The sequence below is a fragment of the Mauremys mutica genome, chromosome 9 (genome assembly GCF_020497125.1).
Source record: "Mauremys mutica isolate MM-2020 ecotype Southern chromosome 9, ASM2049712v1, whole genome shotgun sequence".
NCBI lineage: Eukaryota > Metazoa > Chordata > Testudines > Geoemydidae > Mauremys > Mauremys mutica.
In genome coordinates, this window is record NC_059080.1 from 90441638 (window position 1) to 90462701 (window position 21064).

Genomic DNA, 21064 nt, shown 5'->3' on the forward strand with positions numbered 1-21064 from the left:
TCATTGCTTTGGAGACCTTCTCGAAGGTCTTTGCATTCCGCTTGCTGGAGCGCAGCTCTGACAGCACAGACTCCTCGCCCCGCACACCGATCAGATCCAGGACTTCCCGGTCTGTCCATGCTGGGGACCTCTTTCTATTCTTGGATTGGCCGGACTCCTCTGCTGGAGAGCTCTGCATCGTTGCAGGTGCTGCGGAGCTTGCCCCGATGTCCAGCCAGGATGTCAGATTCAAAGTGCCCAGACAGGAAAATGAATTCAAATTTTCCCGGGTCATTTCCTGTGTGGCTGGTCAGAGAATCCAAGCTCGGACTGCTGTCCAGAGCGTCAACAGAGTGGTGCACTGTGGGATAGCTCCCGGAGATACTAAGTTCGATTTGCATCCACACCTAGCCTAATTCGAGCTAGCCATGTCGAATTTAGCGTTACTCCACCTGTCGGGGTGGAGTACCAAATTCGAACTAAAGAGCCCTCTAGTTCGAATTAAATGGCTTCCTGGTGTGGACGGTTGAGCGGTTAGTTCGAATTAACGCTGCTAAATTCGAATTAAAGTCCTAGTGTAGACCAGGCCTAAGGTGCCACAAGTACTCCTCATTCTTTTTGCTGATACAGACTAACACGGCTGCCACTCTGAAACCTGACTCCAATGATTGAATCTTGGGCCAGGGAAGGAATGGGGAAAGGGCTAATGAACCTGCAGCTAGAGACAGCAGCCATTCGCACCTTCTACTGCTTTGGCTTGCTGGGAGAGGATTTTATGAGAAGCCCCTGCACCAAACTCATCTATTCAGGCTTGGTACCTGGGGAAAGAAATTTCTTTTCTGGGCCTTTCCATCTCTTGTGCTTTTTTCTCTATGTTGCAGTCTAAAGGAAAAGAGTGAAATTCTCCCCTGTGCAGAGGGGCCAGCAAAGGATTTATTTACCACTTAGGTGTCATTGAAACCCTCAAACTAGGATTAAGTGGTGCATAGTGGTGCAACCTGCATGGCACTTGGAGGGAGGGGAGCACAGGTTGTAGGAAGGAAGGGTTTTGAGGAAGCACCGGGAGGTCAGTCTGTTTGCAGGTGGCTTGCATCTCTATAAATCGTTCTATTTAATAAAAAGCCAGTTTAGCTTTAGAAACGTGGCAGCCTCTCATGCTATTACCCAGCATTCAGTACATGAAACACACAGGTGTTGTATTGGCCCTCTGCACAGTGTGAATTTTACCCATATAGAAGACAAAGTTAAAAAGGCCCAGGGAAGGGTGACAAAAATAACTAGCTGTATAGTGGGACTTTCACATTTGAAGAGGTAGCAGAGACTAGGGTTACGTTGGCTTGTGGGTCAATTTTAGGGTAATAGCATGACTCTTCCCAGGGCTGCCCAGAGGGGGGGCAAGTGGGGCAATTTTCCCAGGCGCCCCCACGAGAGTTTTTCGGGGGCCCTGGAACAGGGTCCTTCACTCGCTCCGGGGGCCCCGGAAAACTCTCGCAGGGCTCGGGCCCCCGGAACTGCTTCTGCTCCGGGTCTTCGGCGGCAATTCAGTGGCGGGGGGGTCCTTCCGCTCCGGGACCCGCTGCCGAAGTGCCCCGAAGACCCACAGCGGGGGGGGTCCTTCCACTCCGGGACCTGCCGCCAAATTGCTGGATTCAGGGGGCCCCCTGCCGCCGAAGACCCCAGGCCCCCTGAATCCTCTGGGTGGTCCTGACTGTTCCTTCCCTGGAAGAGGGGACTGTGTTCTGCTCTCCATGTCCTGTTGCTTCAGAACATTATTCTCAATTAATTTTACATTAATATTTCCTAGACTGAAGAGCTAAAAGCCCTCTCAAAGCTACTGCACTACAGACCAATCACATTACTTGAGGTTAAGCAGTCTCTTTTTCAGGTCCACTTTAAATTCAGAACCTAAATGATTTCCAAGAAGATTGTTACCAGATGTGCAAACAAAGTTGCTTACAATAGAAAGTCCAGGATATCGAGGAAATATATTTGTGTAAAGCTGAGCTCAATTCTTTCACTGAATGAAATATTTAAGAGTGGGATTGGATTGGGAGTTATTCATTAAAAAGGGGATGGGGGAGGGAAGGGCTTCTGGAAACCATAAACTCAGTTCTTAGTTGCACTGAGTTTCCCTTGATGCAGCTGAAGGAAGATGCGTGGGGGAAAGGTTTCTCTTATGCCCCATTGCTGTTCCTCCAAGCCTGGGTAGGTCGGGGCCTGAAATGACTCCCAGCATTACTTAGAGCAGCTTCAAAGGTGCTCTAAATTATGCCTTCAGAAGCTGAGTATGCTGTCTGCCCTGCGTCACCTCTTCCATCCCTAATAATCACCCTTCCTATCCGTGACATGCCACTTATTCTAAAGGGAGCTGGCTATATCAACTTTGGACCACCCAAATATTCCTCTGTGATGGGAGAAGCCTTAGCTGAGAGAGCTGAGCCAAAGGTTGGACCCCTGCTGATCTCTGTAGAATATTATTGGTATGTTGCACCTTCCTGACCATGAGGAGTGAGAGCCCCTTTTGGGGGGGAGGGGGGAATTAGGAACTGGAATGGGGATTAAAATTGTGGTTCAGGTCAGAAGATTGCATCTACAACGGGGGTCGGCAACCTTTCAGAAGTGCTGTGCTAAGTCTACATTTATTCAGTCTAATTGAAGATTTTGCGTGCCAGTAATACATTTTAACCTTTTTAGAAGGTCTCTTTCTGTAAATCTATAATATATAACTAAACTATTGTTGTATGTGAAGTAAATAAGGTTTTTAAAATGTTTAAGAAGCTTCATTTAAAATTAAATTAAAATGCAGAGCCCCCCGGACCGGTGGCCAGGACCGGGGCAATGTGAGTGCCACTGAAAATCAGCTTGCGTGCCATAGGTTGCCTACCCCTGATCTACAAGGACTAATAGCTGCAGGCTCTGTGTAGTTCTTTGGTCAAGCTGAAAAGTGGCACTGACTTGTGGGAACATCTCACCTTTAATTGGGTTTGTCCTCATACTGATTTTGATTCATAAATAGGATAAATTGAAGAGTTACTGAAGTAGGTGGATTCGCTATAAGTGATGCTACAGAACTGGAAGAACTGTGTCATGAGAGTAAGATTGAAGCCCTATGGGCAATCTGATTACAGATTGAATACGTCACACACTAGAAACCTATTTAAAATGAAGCTGCCTGGCTTAAATTGTTTAGACCTCTTTAATATTGCTGGTGCTAATTTGTGCAAAAGTGTCAATAATTGGTCATTTTAGTGACTAAGAAAGTAAGCAATAAAATGATCAATAAAATATGTCTGGATTTATTTCATTAGGTACGTTAAGAGAAGAAACAATAATGGATTGTTTTCTTTCTAGGGAAAAAGAAACAATGGTTTCAGAGAATGTTACTTCGGGAGCCAAAAGCATTGCAAATTGACTAAGCTTTGTCCAGCTGTGGGCTACACCTTCAGATTAGCAGCTCAGAATGACATAGGCACTAGGTAAGTTATTTCTTATCAATGTTATCTCTGCCATGGCAAAGGCATTCAAAAGACTTAACTCTAAATGACAGTATCTGTACTGAGAGGCTGCTAGATTTTTTCCCTTTGGGCTCTCTATTAAATGGCTGAAGTTTTATTGCTCTACAAATAGTGCTCTTAGAATAGATCCTCTGAGAACATTCACTCACCTCACAGGGAACTGACTTGAAGTTTTCAGAATGATGAAATGAATCTAAGAGGACGGACCCCTTTGGAGGTGTTAAATGATGTTTTGTGGCCTGTTTCTAATACCAAAAGAACACACATCTGTTATGTAAAATTCCCACTAGGGATCTCAGGGAACCAAAAAAACCCCACGCTTTTAGAAGTTGTTACAGATTTAGAAAAGAATCCTGCTTTTTTTTTAAGTGATGTTCCTTTGTCGTCTTTCAGCACTACAGCAAAGTTTGTACTCACTTCCTCCTTTGGCAAGCCTTAGGTGGCTCAGCCAGCAGCAGAGTAAAACAAATGGAATAGCAGATAGGGGCAAGGGTGGGCTAACACTGCTCAAGGGGGTTTTAGCAGGGTGGGCCCTAATTCTCCATTCCCTCGCTCCTGCAGTTAAGTTCAAGCCTGTGGAAATTGGTGGGAATCAGAGGGAGCTCTGGCTAATGGGTTTTGCAAGATCAGGGAGCTGCTAGAAACCACTGGACAGAAGATGTTACAACAGCTAGAGCGCCAGAGTATACCCAATTGTTTCCCTGTGTGGGGATTTTAGCTGGCGCAGAGTTTGCCCGCATACAAACTCATTGGAGGAAGGGGGACGTACACTGAACAAGCTAAAATAATTTTTGAAACGTACAAAAATACTTATTTTTAAAATTATTAGTCCATTTTCGTTGTTTTCTGACTTGGAATGTTTAGCTGAGGAGGGAAATAAAAGAATGAAGGGAAAAAGTACAGATACCCAAAGAGATTCATATGTGTGTTTCTGAGGGGAAAGTCTGCCGTTTTAAAAGTCCTGAAAATGCAGCTCCTCGCTGTATATGATTTAATAAAGCAACTCTGTTAATGTCTGTCTTCTTCCTCTAGATATCATTGGCCTTTATTTCTCAAGAGTTTGCACATGGATTCCCTTATCCACATACCCCGAGAGATCATCGTTTCTCTCTGAAACACCCCCTCTCTTATCAGCAAAGGTGTAATATAAATGAGAGGGGACTGCTGACAGAGCACTGTCTGTGAAGGGTCCTCAGTTTTGGAACATGTCCTCCCCATTCCTGGTTTGCCAGATCCCAGTTTTGTTAATCTTCTGGATGTGTTCCAAAACCCAATTTTTCTCACATTATTGAGGTGGGAGTGAGATGAGGGTTGGGGCGGTTATATTCATGGTCAGTCCTTTCATATCATAACTCTTTTAGTGGAGAAGCTCTAATGCTTTCATACTTTGGAGCAAGGACTTGAAAATTAGCAGGGAGGGTGCTAGGGTCAGAGAATTGCCGTTTGCTGTCCCTGTGAAAATCCACCAAAATTTGACTGATAGTTGTCTCAAAGTAGCTATTTGCACTTACCTCAATAGAGGTTTGTTAGAGGCTAATTAAAAAATTCTCCAAACATTCCATCTCCATTGAGCTTGTTCTACCCCCACAGAGCTCTGTTCTACCCTTGAGAGCCTACTGAGCATGTTCTATTCCGGGGCTAAGCAGGGCTATTCCTCCAGTTGCTCCTTAGCATGAGCCTGCTGTGGAACTGAGAGCAAACAGATGGTCTCTCTGACTGATCCCCCTACTGGAACCCACATAGTATGGAGGAAAAGGAAGCAACCTGACTCCGGGGTTATCTTCACTTACAGGGCTACAGCAGCATAGCTGTAGCGCTTTAATGACGACACTCCTACGCCAACAGGAGAGCTTCTCCCATCGGTGTCGTTAATCCCCCTCCCCAAGAGGTGGCAGCTATGTTGATGGGAGAAGCTCTCCTGTCAATGTGACACTGTGTACATGGGGGGTTAGGTCAATATAACCACATCACTCAGGAGGTGTAGATTTTTCACACCCCTGAGCAATGTAGTTATACCGATATAGGTCTGTAGTGTGGACCTGGGTGAGGAGCGGAGGGGGTTGGAGAGGAACAGGCTAGCAGAGGACAGACCCACAGAACAGAAGCTGGTGGGGACAAGAACAGAAGGGGAGTGGGACAAGAGCAGAGGAAAATAGAAGCCGGAGGGACAGGAACACAAGGGGACAGATTTGTCAAGGATATATGAGAGGGGACAGGAGCAGAAGGGTCTGTATTTACTAGAACACACTTCCCTCCAAACCAGGAATGGAATCCGCATTTCCTAAGTACTAATATTCCTCTGTTCTCAGCAAATATCTCTGAAACCTACTTGCCAACTGTGTCTCTCATCCTCTTCTAATGGCTGGCCCACACAGAGGTTAACAGACTTCTACTACTCACGGTTACTCTGTTAGCTCAAGTGGCAGAGGTCTGTTTTACATGAAAAGGTTCAAACCCTGTTAAGGAACCGTGTCAATATGGCACCGCATAAAGAAATTTCTGATTTTTTTTTCCCATTTGCTTTTTTTAAAACTGAGAAAATAACACACAAAAATAGAAAACCTTAAGATTGCAATATCAAGCACACAGAAGTTAGGAAATGCTAGAATTAAGGTTGCCTGGGCATGTGCCTTATGAGACAGTCTTTAATTACATGATCTCACATTGTATTTTCCACACAATGCCTGCCTTATTCAATGCACAGGATGGACCATATCCTGGGGATGAATCAGGGTTGTGTAGTGAATGGGGCTTTTGTCTGCAGGATACCTGCCTCATTTGTTGCAGAAGTTCGAAGATGTGTAGCAAATTCAGCATGGGGATGCAGGAAGAGAACCCTGGTCTCATGATTAAGGCAGTTAAATGTTGTTCTGGAAAATTGGATTCTATCTCTGCCTTTTGCCAGAGAGTTTCTATGTGATGCTAAGTAAGTCATTTAAACCAGAATTTCATAGGTGGCTAATAATTGTGTGTTCCTGATTTTCTGTGACCCTAGACTGAGTCACCTGGGGCCAGATTTGCGGAAGTGCTGAGCAACTCCAGCACTGAAGTACATAGGAGCTGTGCTTTGAACCCAAAATCAGTGGACACTTTTAGCATTATTCATTCTTGTGCTTCAGTTCCCATTTTTAAAATGGGGTTAATAATACCTTCCTACCTCACAGGGGAGATAAATTAATTTATGTTTTTGAAGCACTCTGATGGTGATAAGATCCATAACAATATCCACGAGGAAGTTAATAATTCACTGTTTAGTACGGGTTTTGAACGGAGTGCAGTAAGTAAGGCATAGAGGCAACTCACTGGAGAAAACAAATACTGACTAACTGCTTACTCAGAGAGCACCATCCTTCCTGTGTGCACTGAATGAGACAGAGTTCCTGTAGAAATAAATGCATGCAAACATGTCCTTAAAGATTGTGTTATAATGCATGTGGACAAGGGGTCTGAATTAAGGTTGCATAGGCATTCTTAATTCTGGCATTCCCTAACTTTTGAGTGCTTGACTTTGCAATCTGAATGTCTTTTTACTGTAATATTTCTGTATGCGCTTATATATAGTGTATATGCCTATATATTCTAACAATATATTTCTATACCAATATATGCAAACAATGCAGTTTGGAAAAAAAATTATGTGATATCTTCTTTCCCTCTGTTCCTGTACAGTGGGTACAGCCAGGAAGTGGTGTGCTACACATCAGGTAATATTCCTCAGACCCCTTCTGCACCAAGATTGGTTCGAGCAGGTGTCACGTGGATCACATTGCAGTGGAATAAGGCAGAAGGATGTACACCAGAAGAAGTGATTTCTTACACCCTGGAAATTCAGGAGGAAGATAATGTAAGTTCTGTGTTAGTAGTATTATAACGTGGATAGCATGGACCAAATTCTCTTCTCACTTGTACAGGTGCAACCCCATTGAAGAGACTATGACCTGTATTATTGAGAACATTTCTGTTCTGATATTTACATAGTTACTGTACAAGATCTCACTGAAGTCTCCTCAAAAGAAGGATGAGTTTAGTAGAATGCTTTGTATTAAAGAAAAAAAAAAAAAGGCCAGCGTCTGAATTTAGGGGATATTTCCTGGGGTGAACCACCAAAACGAAAAGCTCCTCTTTTTCTTTCAACCTTTCTTTATCCAAATAAATTCTGTGTTCCCAGTTCCATTTGAAAAAACGGCTTTCTGTTACATTGGTAACTCACTAGAAACAGTTTATCATTGAGTAAGGGTGTGATCCTGCAAAGACCTGAGCCCTCCTGTGAAGTGCTGAATGCCTTCAACTCTGATTGTAGTCAGGTGGAGATGGGGGCACTCCACATCTCGTGGAGTGCTCAACATTTTGCAGGATTGAGCTGCATGACTTACCTGGCTGTTTATGCCTGAGTCACACACTAAGATGACAACGTTCTGCTTCGCACCAGGAACGGAGACCTTGTAGACTTAGCAAAGTCAGGTACAAGTCTGTAGTGCAGAGTCGTGCAGAATCCCACTTAAAAATCCACAAGGAAAAAGTCATAGGATTTGGAGTAATTCATCCTTAAAACAATTCAGTCTGCCACATTCTGCCTACGTCTATGCATGATACTTGCTTTCTGGAATAGACTGTCACTTGCGTTTCTATTAAATATATTAAACTGTTAACTAAATTGCTTTCTTACGCTATTTTATAGCAAAATGGCACATGATTCAGCTCAATTAATCACTCCACCTTTTTAGAAAATAATTACCATGACAATGGTAGATTACAGAAAACAAGAGAAACTTTTGGAATCCATACTGACACGATGAATCGTAGCTGTGTTGTTTGATGCAAATGTCATCTATACATGCTGGTGATAATATATAGAAACTTGGTTTGTTCTTGATTAAAATTTTAGGATAGCGTGTTTCACCCAAAGTACACTGGAGAAGAGCTAACCTGTACTGTGAAAAATCTCAGAAGAAGCACACAATACAAATTTAGGGTAAGCTTGTTTGTTTCTTTCCTTTGTCTGTTGCAGCGCATTTTGAAAAGATCTGCACGACGAGAACCCCATAACACTGAAAAACTGAGCTATCAAACACAAATCCTTCCTCTGATTAAAACCTGATAGGTGTGGAAAAAATGTCTCCTCCTTTGACAGTCTCTTTTCCAATGATGATAATGTTATAGTTAAAATGTTTTACATCAGAACATGTTAATTTCTTAGACTGTTTGAGGAGGATACAGTCCTTCGTACCACAGAGTGTAATCATGAAGGGCTTGCCCTGTAGATTTCACTCCGTGCACATGGAGGAGGTGCTGGGTTAAGGGCTTGTGCAGCAGGGGTGCTGCTGGAAGGTGTCCTCGGAGGACAAGGTGTCAACATGTAACAGCATGACTTAGGGCTCCAGTGGTCCTTGTGGTGTAACTCCCTCAAGTGGCCAGTCTGTACTGGTTACAGAAACCAGGACAGAGAAACACTGTTCTTGGAAAACAGACAGGGACACTGAAACAGGCCCTGAAAACAGGGACATTCCCAGCACTCAGGGAGACAGGTTCACCCAACGTATGGAAAATGAAGCTTTCCCATCTATTACGTGTGAATTTCTGATTGTCAAGCAAGTTTATATTTAATGTCCTATGTTTTCTTCTTCTAGTGATAGCGCTAGCTAAGATATGTTTTTATAACTCATAAAAATATATCTTTTAACTTATAACAAAATTCAGAAGTCTGTCTCATTAATACAGAACTTTGAAGATGTCAAGCACTATACAAGTGCTGAGTGTTATTTTACTAATAAAATGCCCAGGATTACTATGTCTGATTTTTATGCAAGAGGAGTGCTAAATATCTGCTCGCTAACATAACAGTCCAGGCTGTCAGGCCTTTGAAAAGCCCATGCCTGTAAATTTATCATTTCTCCACAAGGTGGCATCACTCCATGCACTTTTTATTACAAGTACTGCATATTGTGTGGAAAGAGCCTATTACCTCTAAAGTTCATATCCACTTGGCTTCCAGCACATAACCATTATTTTACAGAGTAAATATCTGAAAACAGCTTTGTTTAATTTTTGTATGAATATTGTAAACTCAAAAGGGTAAAATTTCTTTCATCTCAAGAACATGCACTACAATGTCAGTGAGTCAAAGATGAAACAAAAAGTTTTGCACAAAGAGGATTGCTTCAAGCAGTAAAGACAAGTTTACATAATATCTCTCTATGCCACATAAGAATATGTAAAATTACATGAACTTTAGAGTCAGGATGTCATGGATGGACTGCCATAATATTGTGCTCTTTAATTTAGCGTGGTTTGTGCGGATGGTTGTTGTTTTTCCTGTAGCTTCAGTTTAGCAAGTTACTTTTATACTGAAACTGGGCTTTTCAAGGCTGGACTGACAGTGCAGTGATACCACCATCCAAGACTGCCTGATGGGCTGAGACAAATGTTGATGTTGGTTCCTCCCTCCTAAGCAGACTGGGCAGCATACTTAGCCTTGGGCTGATCTTACATAAGAACGGTCAGATGAGTGGTCCATCTAGCTCAGTATCCTGCCTTCCGACAGTGGCCAATGCCAGGTGCTTCAGAGGGAATGAACAGAACAGGCAATTATCAAGTGATCTATCTCCTGCCGTCCACTCCCAGCTTCTGGCAAATAGAGGCTAGAGATACTCAGAGCGTAGTGTTGCATCCCTGACTATCCTGGCTAATAGCCATTGATGGACCTATCCTCCATGAACTTATCTAGTTCTTTTTTTGAATGCTGTTATAGTCTTGGCTTTCACAACATCCTCTGTCAACGAGTTCCACAGTGTGTTCTGTGAAGAAGTATTTCCTTTTGTTTGTTTGTTTTAAACTAGCTGCCTATTAATTGCATTAATTGGGTGATCCTTAGTTCTTGTGTTATATGAAGGAGTAAATAACAATTCCTTATGCACTTTCTCCTCACCAGTCAAGATTTTATAGACCTCTATCATATCCCCTCTCAGTCATCTCTTTTCCAAGCTGATAAATCACAGTCTTTTTAATCTCTCCTCATCCAGAAGCTGTTCCATACTCCTAATCACTTTTATTGCATTGATCTGTATCCTTTCTGATTCTAATCTGTCTTTTTTGAGATGGGACAACCAGATCAGCACACCATATTCAAGATGTGGGTGTACCATGGATTTGTATAGTGGCATTATATTTTCTGTCTTATTATCACTTTCCTGATTGTTCCTAACATTCTGTTAGCTTTTTTGACTGTTGCTGTACATGGAGGGAATGTTTTCAGAGAACTATACACAATGACTCCAAGATCTCTGCTTGAGTGGCAACACCTAATTGAGACACCATCACTTTGTATGTATAGTTGGGATTATGTTTTCCAATGTGCATTACTTTGCATTTATCAGCATTGAATTTCATCTGCCATTTTGTTGCCCCGTTTTATGAGATTTCTTTGTAACTCTTCACTGTCTGCTTTGGACAGAACTGTCTTGAGTAAGTTTGTATCATCTGCCAATTTTGCCACCTCACTGTTTATCCCTTTTTCCAGATCATTTATTAATATGTTGAACAGTGCTGTCCCCCGCACAGATCCCTGGGGGACACCACTATTTACCTCTCTCCATTTTGAAAACTGACCATTTATTTCTACCCTTTGTTTCCTGTCTTTTAACCAGTTACCAATCCATAAGAGCACCTTCCCTCTTATCCAATGATTGCCTATTTTGCCTAAGAACCTTTGGTGAAGGATCTAGTCAAAGGCTTTCTGAAAGTCTAAGTACACTATATCCACTGGATCACCTTGTCCACATATTTGTTGACCCCCTCAAAGAATTCGAATAGATTGGTGGGGCATGATTTCCCTTTACAAAAGCCATGTTGACTCTTCCCCAACAAATTGTGTTCATCTGTGTGTCTCATAATTCTGTTCTTTACTGTAGTTTCAACCAATTTGCCTGGTACTTAAGTTAGGCTTACTGGCCTGTAATTGCCAGGATCACCTCTGGACCCTTTTTTAAAAATTGGTGTCACATTAGCTATCCTCCAGTCATCTGGTACAGAAGCTGATTTAAATGATAGTTTACACATCAGTTAGTAGTTCTGCAATTTCGCATTTGAGTTCCATCAGAACTCTTGGGTAAATACCATCTGGTCCTGGGAACTTATTACTGTTTAATTTATCAATTTGTTTCAAAATGTCCTCTAATGATACTTCAACTTCCTCAGATTTGTCACCTAAAAAGAATGGCCTCACATTCTCTGCAATAAAGACCAATGCAAAGAATCATTTAGTTTCTCCGCTATGGCCTTATCGTCCTTGAGTGCTCCTTTAGTACCTCAGTCATCCAGCGGCCCCACTGGTTGTTTAGCAGGCTTCCTGCTTCTGATGTACTTTAAAAAAAAAATTGCTGTTAGTTTTTGCATCTTTGGCTGGTTGCTCTTCAAATACTTTTTTGGCCTGCCTAGTTGTACTTTTATACTCGACTTTCCAGAGTTTATGCTCCTTTCTATTTTTCTCAGTAGGATTTGACTTCCAATTTTTAAAGGATGTCTTTCTGCCTCCAGTTGCTTCTTTTACTCTGTTATTTAGCAGTGATGGCCCATTTTTGGTCCTCTTACTATGTTTTTTATATTGGGGTATACATTTAATTTGAGGCGCTCTGTTGTTTTTAAATAGTTTCCATGTAGCTTGCAGGGATTTCACTTTTGGGACCGCACCTTTTAATTTCCGTTTAACTAGCTTCATCATTGTTGTGTAGTTCCCTTTTCTGAAGTTAAATGCTGTTGTGATGGGCTTCTTTGGTGTTTTCCTCCCCACAAGGCTGTTAAATTGTATTATATTATGGTCACTAACTCTTCACTTAACGTTGTAGTTATGTTCCTGAAAAATGCTACTTTAAGCAGAACAATGTTAAGTGAATCCAATTTCCCCATAAGAATTAATATAAATGGGGGGGATTAGGTTCCAGGGAAAAAAAATTTGCCAGACAAAAGACTATATTTTATATGTACATATATGTGTGGGTATATAGATAGATAGATAGATATATACACACACACACACTGTAAGTTTTAAACAGTTTAATACTGTACACAGCAGTGATGATTGTGAAGTTTGATTGAGGTGATGAAGTCAGGGGGTGGAAGAGGGTGAGATATTTCCCAGGGAATGCCTTACTGCTAAATGATGAACTAACACTTGGCTGAGCCCTCAAGAGTTAACACACTGTTGTTAATGTAGCCTCACACTCTACAAGGCAGCACGAATGGAGGGAGGGGAGACAGCATGGCAGAGACTTACCCCACTCTGAGTACACTGCCTTTTTAAATAGATCAGCAAGTTGAGACAGCAGCCGCCAGCAAGCTCCCACCGTCCTGAGCCTTGTCATGTCGTTCCCCCCACACCCGCCCCCGCTCTGTGGAGATGAGGTACAGGAGCGAGGGGGAGGGGGACACCCTGACATTAGCACCCCTCTTTTCCCCCCTTGCACAACAAGCAGGAGGCTCTGGGGCTCCAAGGCAGAGGCTGAGCAGCACACGGCAGTGGGGGGAGGGACAGCTGAACTGCCCGGCAATTGATAGCCTGCTGGGCAGCTGCTGCACAAGGAACTTAGTGGAGCTGATAGGGGGGCTTCTGGTCCACCCTGGTTCCAAGCCCCCACTAGCTAGCTCCAACGGGCTACTCTTTCTACAAGCAGTGAACAAAGCAGGTGGCTGCCAAACAATGGTATAAGGGAGCATTGCACAACTTTAAATGAGCATGTTTTTTAATTGATCAGCAATGTAACAATGAAACAACATTAACCGGGATGACTTAAGTGAAGAGTTACTGTATTACCAAGCAGTTCAGCTATATCTACCTCTTGGACCAAATCCTGTGCTCCACTTAGAGCTATATCAAGAATATCCTCTCCTCCTGTGGGTTTCAGGACTAGTTGTTCCAAGAACTTATATCAGTTTCTAGTGACACACACGCTCCATCTCTTCCATCTGACGGCAGGGAGTAACATTAACTGGCTATGGAGGGAGACCCATCCAACTTTTTATAATAATAATATAATATATTGAGATATACCTATCTCATAGAACTGGAAGGGACCCCAAAGGGTCATCGAGTCCAGCCTCCTGCCTTTACTAGCAGGACCAAGTACTGATTTTGCCCCAGATCCCTAAGTGGCCCCCTCAAGGATTGAACTCACAACCCTGGGATTAGCAGAGTTAGCTCAAACCCCCTCAGCAGAGAGGATCTTTGTAATTTGAGGCCTTTGATGGAAGAGATGATTGAAAGGGGAGCTACCAGGGGATTAGCTGAAGCTCCCAGGTAGAAAAACTTGCTAGTTTATATTTGTAATTAGTATTTGTAATAGTTGATTCAATATTCAGTTCCTGTGCAACATATTTAGAGCCAAATCCTGAAGTCTTTACTCAGTTTAGCAAAATTCCCACTGACGTCTCTTGGAGTTTTTCCTGAGTAAAGACTTCAATATTTGGCCTATAGAACATATACTTCAGATGCATCTTTTGTGCTTCGATAAGTGCAGATTAGCATATGTTAGGTGTGCCTGTAACTCTCCTCATGTTTTTGTTGTTCTTGTTCCGTGTTTGTACAGCACATGGGGTAGGGTGACCAGATAGCAAGTATGAAAAAATCGGGACGGGGGTAGGGGGTAATAGGAGCCTAAATAAGAAAAAGCCCCAAATAGCGGGACTGTCCCTATAAAATTGGGACATCTGGTCACCCTCACATGGGGTCCTGGTCCATAACTTGGGCTCCTAAGCACTATGGTAATACTGTACAAATAACAGTAATACATTCTGAAACGACCATTATTTACCTTCTCTGCGGATAAATAACAATGGATTGCCATGTGACACTTGCTTTAAAAAGGACATTAAGAATTTTCTTATCTTAATTTACTACAACAAAGTACTGGTGGGGCCAGAGAAAAACTCAGATGGTACTTACTAATGAAACAATTTTATGATCAATTACCTATTGTTAGAATCATACACAATTTGCTGTGATTTGATAGTCCTGTCTATTTTAATAAGCAATATTTGTATGGACTATATTAGATTAATTCATGCAAAGCTGCCAGAAAAGAGAACTGAGTAGTTACCTTAGTTGTGTTTTTGTTTCAGCTGATTGCTTCTAATGTGGAAGGAAAGAGTTGTCCAAGTGAAATTTTGGTCTGCACAACAAGCCCAGACAGGCCGGGACCTCCTACCAGACCTGTTATTAAAGGGTCAATAACATCTCATGGCTTCAGCGTTAAATGGGGTAAGCTTTGCTGTTTGCTGTAACACAATTTTCTCATGGCATAACATAAATTAAGTGTAAACAAAACCTATGTGAATGGCACATTAGGCTCAGATTTCGCATGCTGCTTCTCAGCCCAGAGGTGAATCTGTAGAGAAAGTTAGATAAGCATTTGACCATTCTGAGAGATGGTGGTGAAAAGCCGTGACTTTTTCATAATCAGAGAGCTCAAAAATATTTTTAAAGACATTTATAAAGTGGAAGTGTAGTGGTTCAGCTATCTTCTCTCTCCCCAACTCTCTCTCACACACAATCCTTTGAGACAATTCACTGATTCTCCATTGTACTGTATGTCAAGTTCAGGCTTCCTGTTCTTGCTTTCAAGGTCCTGTATCATGTGTATCCTGCCCCCATCCCAACCTATCTGCTCTACCAATGATGTTAGTCTTGATACCCAGGGCCGCCCAGAGGATTCCGGGGGCCCGGGGTCTTCGGCGGCGGGGGGCCCTTCCATTCCGGGACCCGCCGCCAAAGTGCCCCGAAGACCCGCGGCGGGAGCCCCCCGCCGCCGAATTACCGCCAAAGCGCAGCCCGATCTTCGGCGGTAATTCGGTGGCGGGGGGGGGTCCCCGCCGCGGGCCTTCGGGGCACTTCGGCGGCGGGTCCTGGAACAGAAGGGGCCCCCCGCCGCCGAAGACCGGGCTGTGCTTCGGTGGCGGCGGCGGGTCCCGCTTCCCCCCCCCCGGCCCCGGCCTCTTACCCGAGCGTGTCTCCGGTGGGGCCTGAGCTCCGTCCCGCTCAGAGCCGCGTGGTGAGGGGGCGGGGCTGTGAGCTCTACGCCGAGCGGAGGCAGATGCCCCGCCCCCTCCCCACGCCGCTCTGAGCGGGGCGGGGCTCAGGCCCCGTTGGAGCTCCCAGCCCCGCCCCCTCACCACGTGGCTCGGATCGGGGCGGGGCTCAGGGGCTCAGCCGGAGACTCGGCGCTTGATGCGCTGAGGCTCCAGGAGGGGGGCGGAGGCGGGAGCCTCCGCTCTTCTCTTGGGGGCCCCTGCGGAGCCCGGGGCCTGGGGCAAATTGCCCCCTTTGCCCCCCCCTCTGGGCGGCCCTGTCGATACCCCTCACAAATATCTCTTTGTCTTCTTCCGTGCTCCCTTAGTGCTTTCCTGCCTACCAAGTTTCCTCCGTCAGATCCCTCCTAAAAACTTACTTCTGCTGTCTTGCCTATGAGAAGGGAAATGGACAAGAAAGCTTAAACAAATAATGTAATGCAAGAGCCTAAGCACATCCACGCCTCAGCAGTCTTCTTAGTGTCACCACTGTTCTCCCTCCCAACTTCCCCCACACCTCGGTTTTTCTGTTCAAGATCCTTTGTGGGCATGTCATGTTGCACATAGAATGTAAGCTCTTTGAGACAGGAACCATGTCTTTGGTGAGGTGACTATGTAACATGTTTACGAGCAGCCAATGATGATGATAAAGGATTCCAGACATCGGTTTTGAAAACCAGACACCCTGGAATCACAGCTTTGCGTTAAACATTAAAAATACATGCCAATAACCTGTTAAAGCTCCTGATTCCACTCAAATAGCAAGAGAAGAATATCTGAGTCAAAGTATGTGGTATGGTTAACAAATCAACAGTGTATTCTAAGATTCCAAGTTGTCTGAAAATGATATGTAGATTGAGAGTGGATCCTAAAATCATCATCTTTGGAATTATGAATGCCACATTTGGCAGCGTCTAATTTTTTTTATCATCAGCTTTAGTCTTGTTGATTCAATCATACAGCAGCTATTTGCAGTAAATATCTTCCATCAACCCTATTTTGGGTTATTTGTGCCCTAATGAATCTGTTACAGTATGGATAGTCCATTAGAATAAAATCTGCAAGGTGCTGACCAGAGAGCCCTCTGCACCATGCAGCATTAGGTCTTTATGCTGTAATTAGTACATCTGACAAGTGCTTTCCTTGCTAGATATATGTGTGATTTTGTAAGATCAAAATCTGTCCCTGTATTCTTTATTTTCTTGTAAATTCCATTTTTCAAATCTAATTTATTAACAAAAGTGTTGCTCATTTTTCAGATCCTCCACAAGATAATGGCGGTTCAGAAATCCTAAAATACCTATTGGAGATTTCTGAAGGAAATTCTGAAGGTAAATTTGACAAGAATCTATCTATTCCAATACATTGTGGTTATATTTATTCTACGGTTAAAAAACCTGGCTTTTTCAGCTATTAATATTTTTTTTAATTCATGTAATAATAATACAAGAAACAATTGTATCAAATATCATAGATGGTATTATTAGATAAACAGTTTAGTCTGGCATCTGTTCTGTACCGTTTATTAATTTTATCAAACATTACATATAAAACCAAGTTTTACATTAAAACATAAATTTGAAAAAAAAAAAATCTCTGGCCTAGGCTATATCTGCACTACAGACTTCTGGCTGCTTGGCTGTGTCAGTCAGCGGTGCAAAGAGGTGTGATCTCTGACTGACAGAGGTGTGGCAGCAGACATCCCTAGTGTAGACACAATAATACAGGCAAAGAGCTGTGCTTTTACCAGTAAAGCTTGTTCTGCTCATGGGGCATTGTTTCACTGTACCAATACAAAGACAGCTTTGCCAGTATAGCTATTTCCATGCTAGGAGCATTTTGCTGGTATAGCATACTGGTATTCCTGTACCAGTAAAGTGTTCCTAGTGTAGACAAGGCCTGAGTTAAAACGTTATTAAACTGTTTAATGTTTGCTATCATTAATTATCATGGATTCCTAGGGCAGGCTATCTAAGTTATGCATGTGCCATTTGTGCCTGGTTAAAATTTTATCGATTTGTAGAATATTATTACTACTAATATAATATCGTCATTATTACATTGTATTTCTGTGCACCTTTTTCCTAAGACTTCAAACTTTAATGAATTAAGCACCCACTGCTTAAAGTGGGCATGATGTGGGGTGCAGGCAGGCGCAAGGGGTTGCAGACCTGGAAAAAAAGATAAAAATCAAGCTGGGTTGCTGAAGGGTGCACATTAACAACTGTCTTACTAAATCTGCTGCTCCCAGATTGTCATAGGCTCTCTCCCCCTCCCCCCCCCCCCACACTTTTCTCAGACCATTTTAAGCACTGTGAAGTAGGTGGTATTATACCAATTTTACTGACAGGAAAACTAGACAACAGAGGTAAAGTGACTTGTCAGCGGCTACCCCACAATCCAGTGACTGGAGTACTTTGACTGTGGCCCCTTTTTAATGGAAAATAAAGTGATCTTTAAGTAGGACCAGATTGTGGCTGCTCCTTACATAAGTGCTGAGGGAAAGATATGAAGGAAGATGCAAGTGGCCCGTGCTCCTCTTTGCATCCCATGTAAGAGCCAGCCACACGTGCTGATCTGCAGCCTTAAAGTGCCACCTGCCCTGGCCTGCAGGTTGGATTATGCTGACACTGAGTACCTGGGTTGTTTTTGTTTGTTTTGGAGTTGTTCATGTTTTTTTGTGTCCCTTTCTGTAGGACAGTGGAATTTAAGGTTCCAGGACTATACTTAGTTTGATTTTTAAAAGATTTATTTAAGCAATAATAATATAGTTATTAATAGTGTATGGACATTTTATTTTCACAAAAAAAGGATTCAAGTATTTGTATAAAACCATGTTAAAGATTTTCTTTCCCATATATAACTCCCTTGAGGAATAGTAGCCATGTACAGAGAAAGAGAGAGAGTGCGCGTTGTTCTCAAAAGCAAACTTGAATGAGTTCATTTTAATTTTACAGCAAATCAGTGGGAAGTGGCATATAGTGGATCTGCTACAGAATATACCTGTACTCACTTGAAACCAGGCACTTTGTATAAACTCCGAGCATGCTGTATCAGCACTGGTGGACACAGCCAGGTAAGAATAGTTTGACAGGGAGAACTATCATTTTTGTATTTTCCAGAGCTTCACCTAGCCCTACATTTTAGTTTTGCTTAGTTTTTACATTCAGTTTGCTAGTATTTCTGCTATAAATAATAGATGATGTACTTGGCTAAAATTGTAGCATTATTGGTACAGTAAAAATGTCACTGATTTCCATTAATGCCCCTGTGCACGTTACTTCATTTTGAAAAGTGCTGCTGTCTTTGTGCGTGTAAAATCTGGGCCTTGTAGTTTAGCAAAATACAAATTAATGATGTTCTACTTCATACTGAAAACATCCTAAGTATTCCTATATTATTAAGGCCAGAAGGGGCCTTTATGATGATCTACTCTGGCCTCCTGCATAACACGGGCCATAGAATTTCACCCAGTAATTTGTACGTGCAGCTATTATATTTTTATGCTTTCTGTGTAGTTGTTCATAGTTTGCCATTGTGTTCAGACATCTCCCTATTTCAGTTTATTGTTTATTAAATATATTTAGCAAAAGTATAAATGAAAAGCGTTATGGATTTCTCAGTTTGACTGGCTGCTGTTTGGATCTTGCATGTGTGTTTGTGACTGACTGGATCCACGTGGACTCAGATGCTCTGGAATGTAGTGTACCAATGCACTATGTTCATTTCTCTACATAATAACACTAACTAAGATCCTGATCCTGCAGACTTTACCTACTGAAAACTCCCTTTGACTTCAGTGGGTCTATTCACTTGCATAAAGTTAAGCATCTGGTTAAGTATTTGTAAGCTCGAGGTACTATTGTTACTACAGTAGAGGGCTGCACAAACTAGCGGATGCAAGTGACTCTTCTCCTCAAGGATGCATATGAAGGATCCAAACCTTATTAGGTGTTGTGCTATAGGCTCCCACTCGAACTTAGGCTCCCACTGGAACTTTTTAAAGTATTACCCTAAGGTTTGGGGACACCATCGGGGTGCATAGTGTACCTAAGAAGAAGTGCTTTTTCAGGGTTCAACCATAGGAAGTATAGGGGGAAAAGGAAAATAGCATTTTTTAACTGAATGTTATAAAAAAGAAGTTCTTGCGGCTGTTACTGACATTGTCCTACCATGAAAAAATCATATTTTAAGTTTAAGGCCAGAAGGGTCTATTAGATCATCTAATCTGACCTTCTGTTTATCACAGGCCATTAATTGTTCACACAATTACCCTGGGTTATGCTTGACTAAAGCATACGTTGTGTTAGGCTAAAGCATATCTTTCAGAAAGACATCCAGTCTTGATTTGAAGACATCAAGAGAGGGAAAATGCACCTCTTCACTTGGTAGTTTGTTGCAATGATTAATCACCATCAGTTAAAAAAAAAAAAAGCCTGATTTCTCATTTGAATTTGTCTAACTTCAGCTTCCAATTATTGGTGGTTCTTATGCCTTTCTCTGCTGTATTAAAGTGCCTTTTAGTACCCAGTATTCTTCAGAGCTTATTTGTACTCAGTATTCTTGAGAGTCATGGGAAATACAGTAAAAAAGTAAAAAATCCTTTACTAAAATATTCATGAATACTAGTGAAAACAGTATATAAATGATGCTAATAAAAATGTGTCAGCACTCATATTAGTGAAATATCAACTAACCGCTTGATAGTCTCTGATTCTACATTTTTCTTACTGTTTCTTTTTTGTCTGGCAAAATAGTATTTTTTTTTAGAAATTCCTTTGTTGTGAAGATCATAACTCACATCATTGTCCCCAGTTCATAGATGTGTTTTCAGCAGAATTACTAATCTAAGGTCATATTCTTTTCCAGTGTTCTGAAAGTTTACCCGTCCGTACGCTTAGTGTTGCACCGGGTCACTGTCGGCCACCAAGAATGTTGGGAAAACCAAAACACAAAGAAGTTCAGCTACAGTGGGGTAAGTGATCAGTACTTGCAGCCATTCTAGTTTTCAGGCAGAAACCTGGTTTGAAACTATGTATCTGGACCAAAACTTCAGCCACCATTTAAAGAATAAATTTACTTTCAAGATCTAAAGACTAAGTACGTTGCTATAAATTTAAAATACATAGAAGATTTTGCATTCTGATTTTTATTACTTGGTTTGTGTCAAATTTCAGTAGATGAAACAATACATTTTAGGTCATGATTAAAAGTCCAGTTAAGTCAGTGAGAGACTTTTCATTGAGTTCAGTGTGCTTTGTATCAGGCTCTTGGAATTTATTTTTTCCTTTGGGTCTGATACTGCAGTCTGTTCCCACTGAAGTCAATGGGGAGTTATGCCTATGTGAGTACTATAAGATCAGGGCCTGTAACAAAGTTTCTGACCATTGGCCTTTCATTACAAAAATATCACATCACTTGAGATCCATTTTATTTCATTGTGCTCCTAGCCACAATGTTCTAACGTTTCACTCAGAATTTCACACAATAATTTATACTGAGCCAGAACACATTGA

General features: G+C 42.2%; 1 protein-coding gene across 8 annotated transcripts in view; it reads left to right on the forward strand.

Moving 5' to 3' along the window:
- Window positions 1-21064, forward strand: part of FNDC3B (fibronectin type III domain containing 3B) — a 364378-nt gene that overhangs the window by 268913 nt on the left and 74401 nt on the right. For all 8 annotated transcript variants that reach the window (XM_045030459.1, XM_045030460.1, XM_045030461.1 and 5 more), the window contains 7 exons: window positions 3331-3455; window positions 7164-7338; window positions 8380-8466; window positions 14604-14742; window positions 16808-16879; window positions 18506-18624; window positions 20418-20523. In XM_045030459.1, the coding sequence (XP_044886394.1) occupies window positions 3331-3455; window positions 7164-7338; window positions 8380-8466; window positions 14604-14742; window positions 16808-16879; window positions 18506-18624; window positions 20418-20523 (823 nt within the window). The remainder of the gene's footprint in view (window positions 1-3330; window positions 3456-7163; window positions 7339-8379; window positions 8467-14603; window positions 14743-16807; window positions 16880-18505; window positions 18625-20417; window positions 20524-21064) is intronic.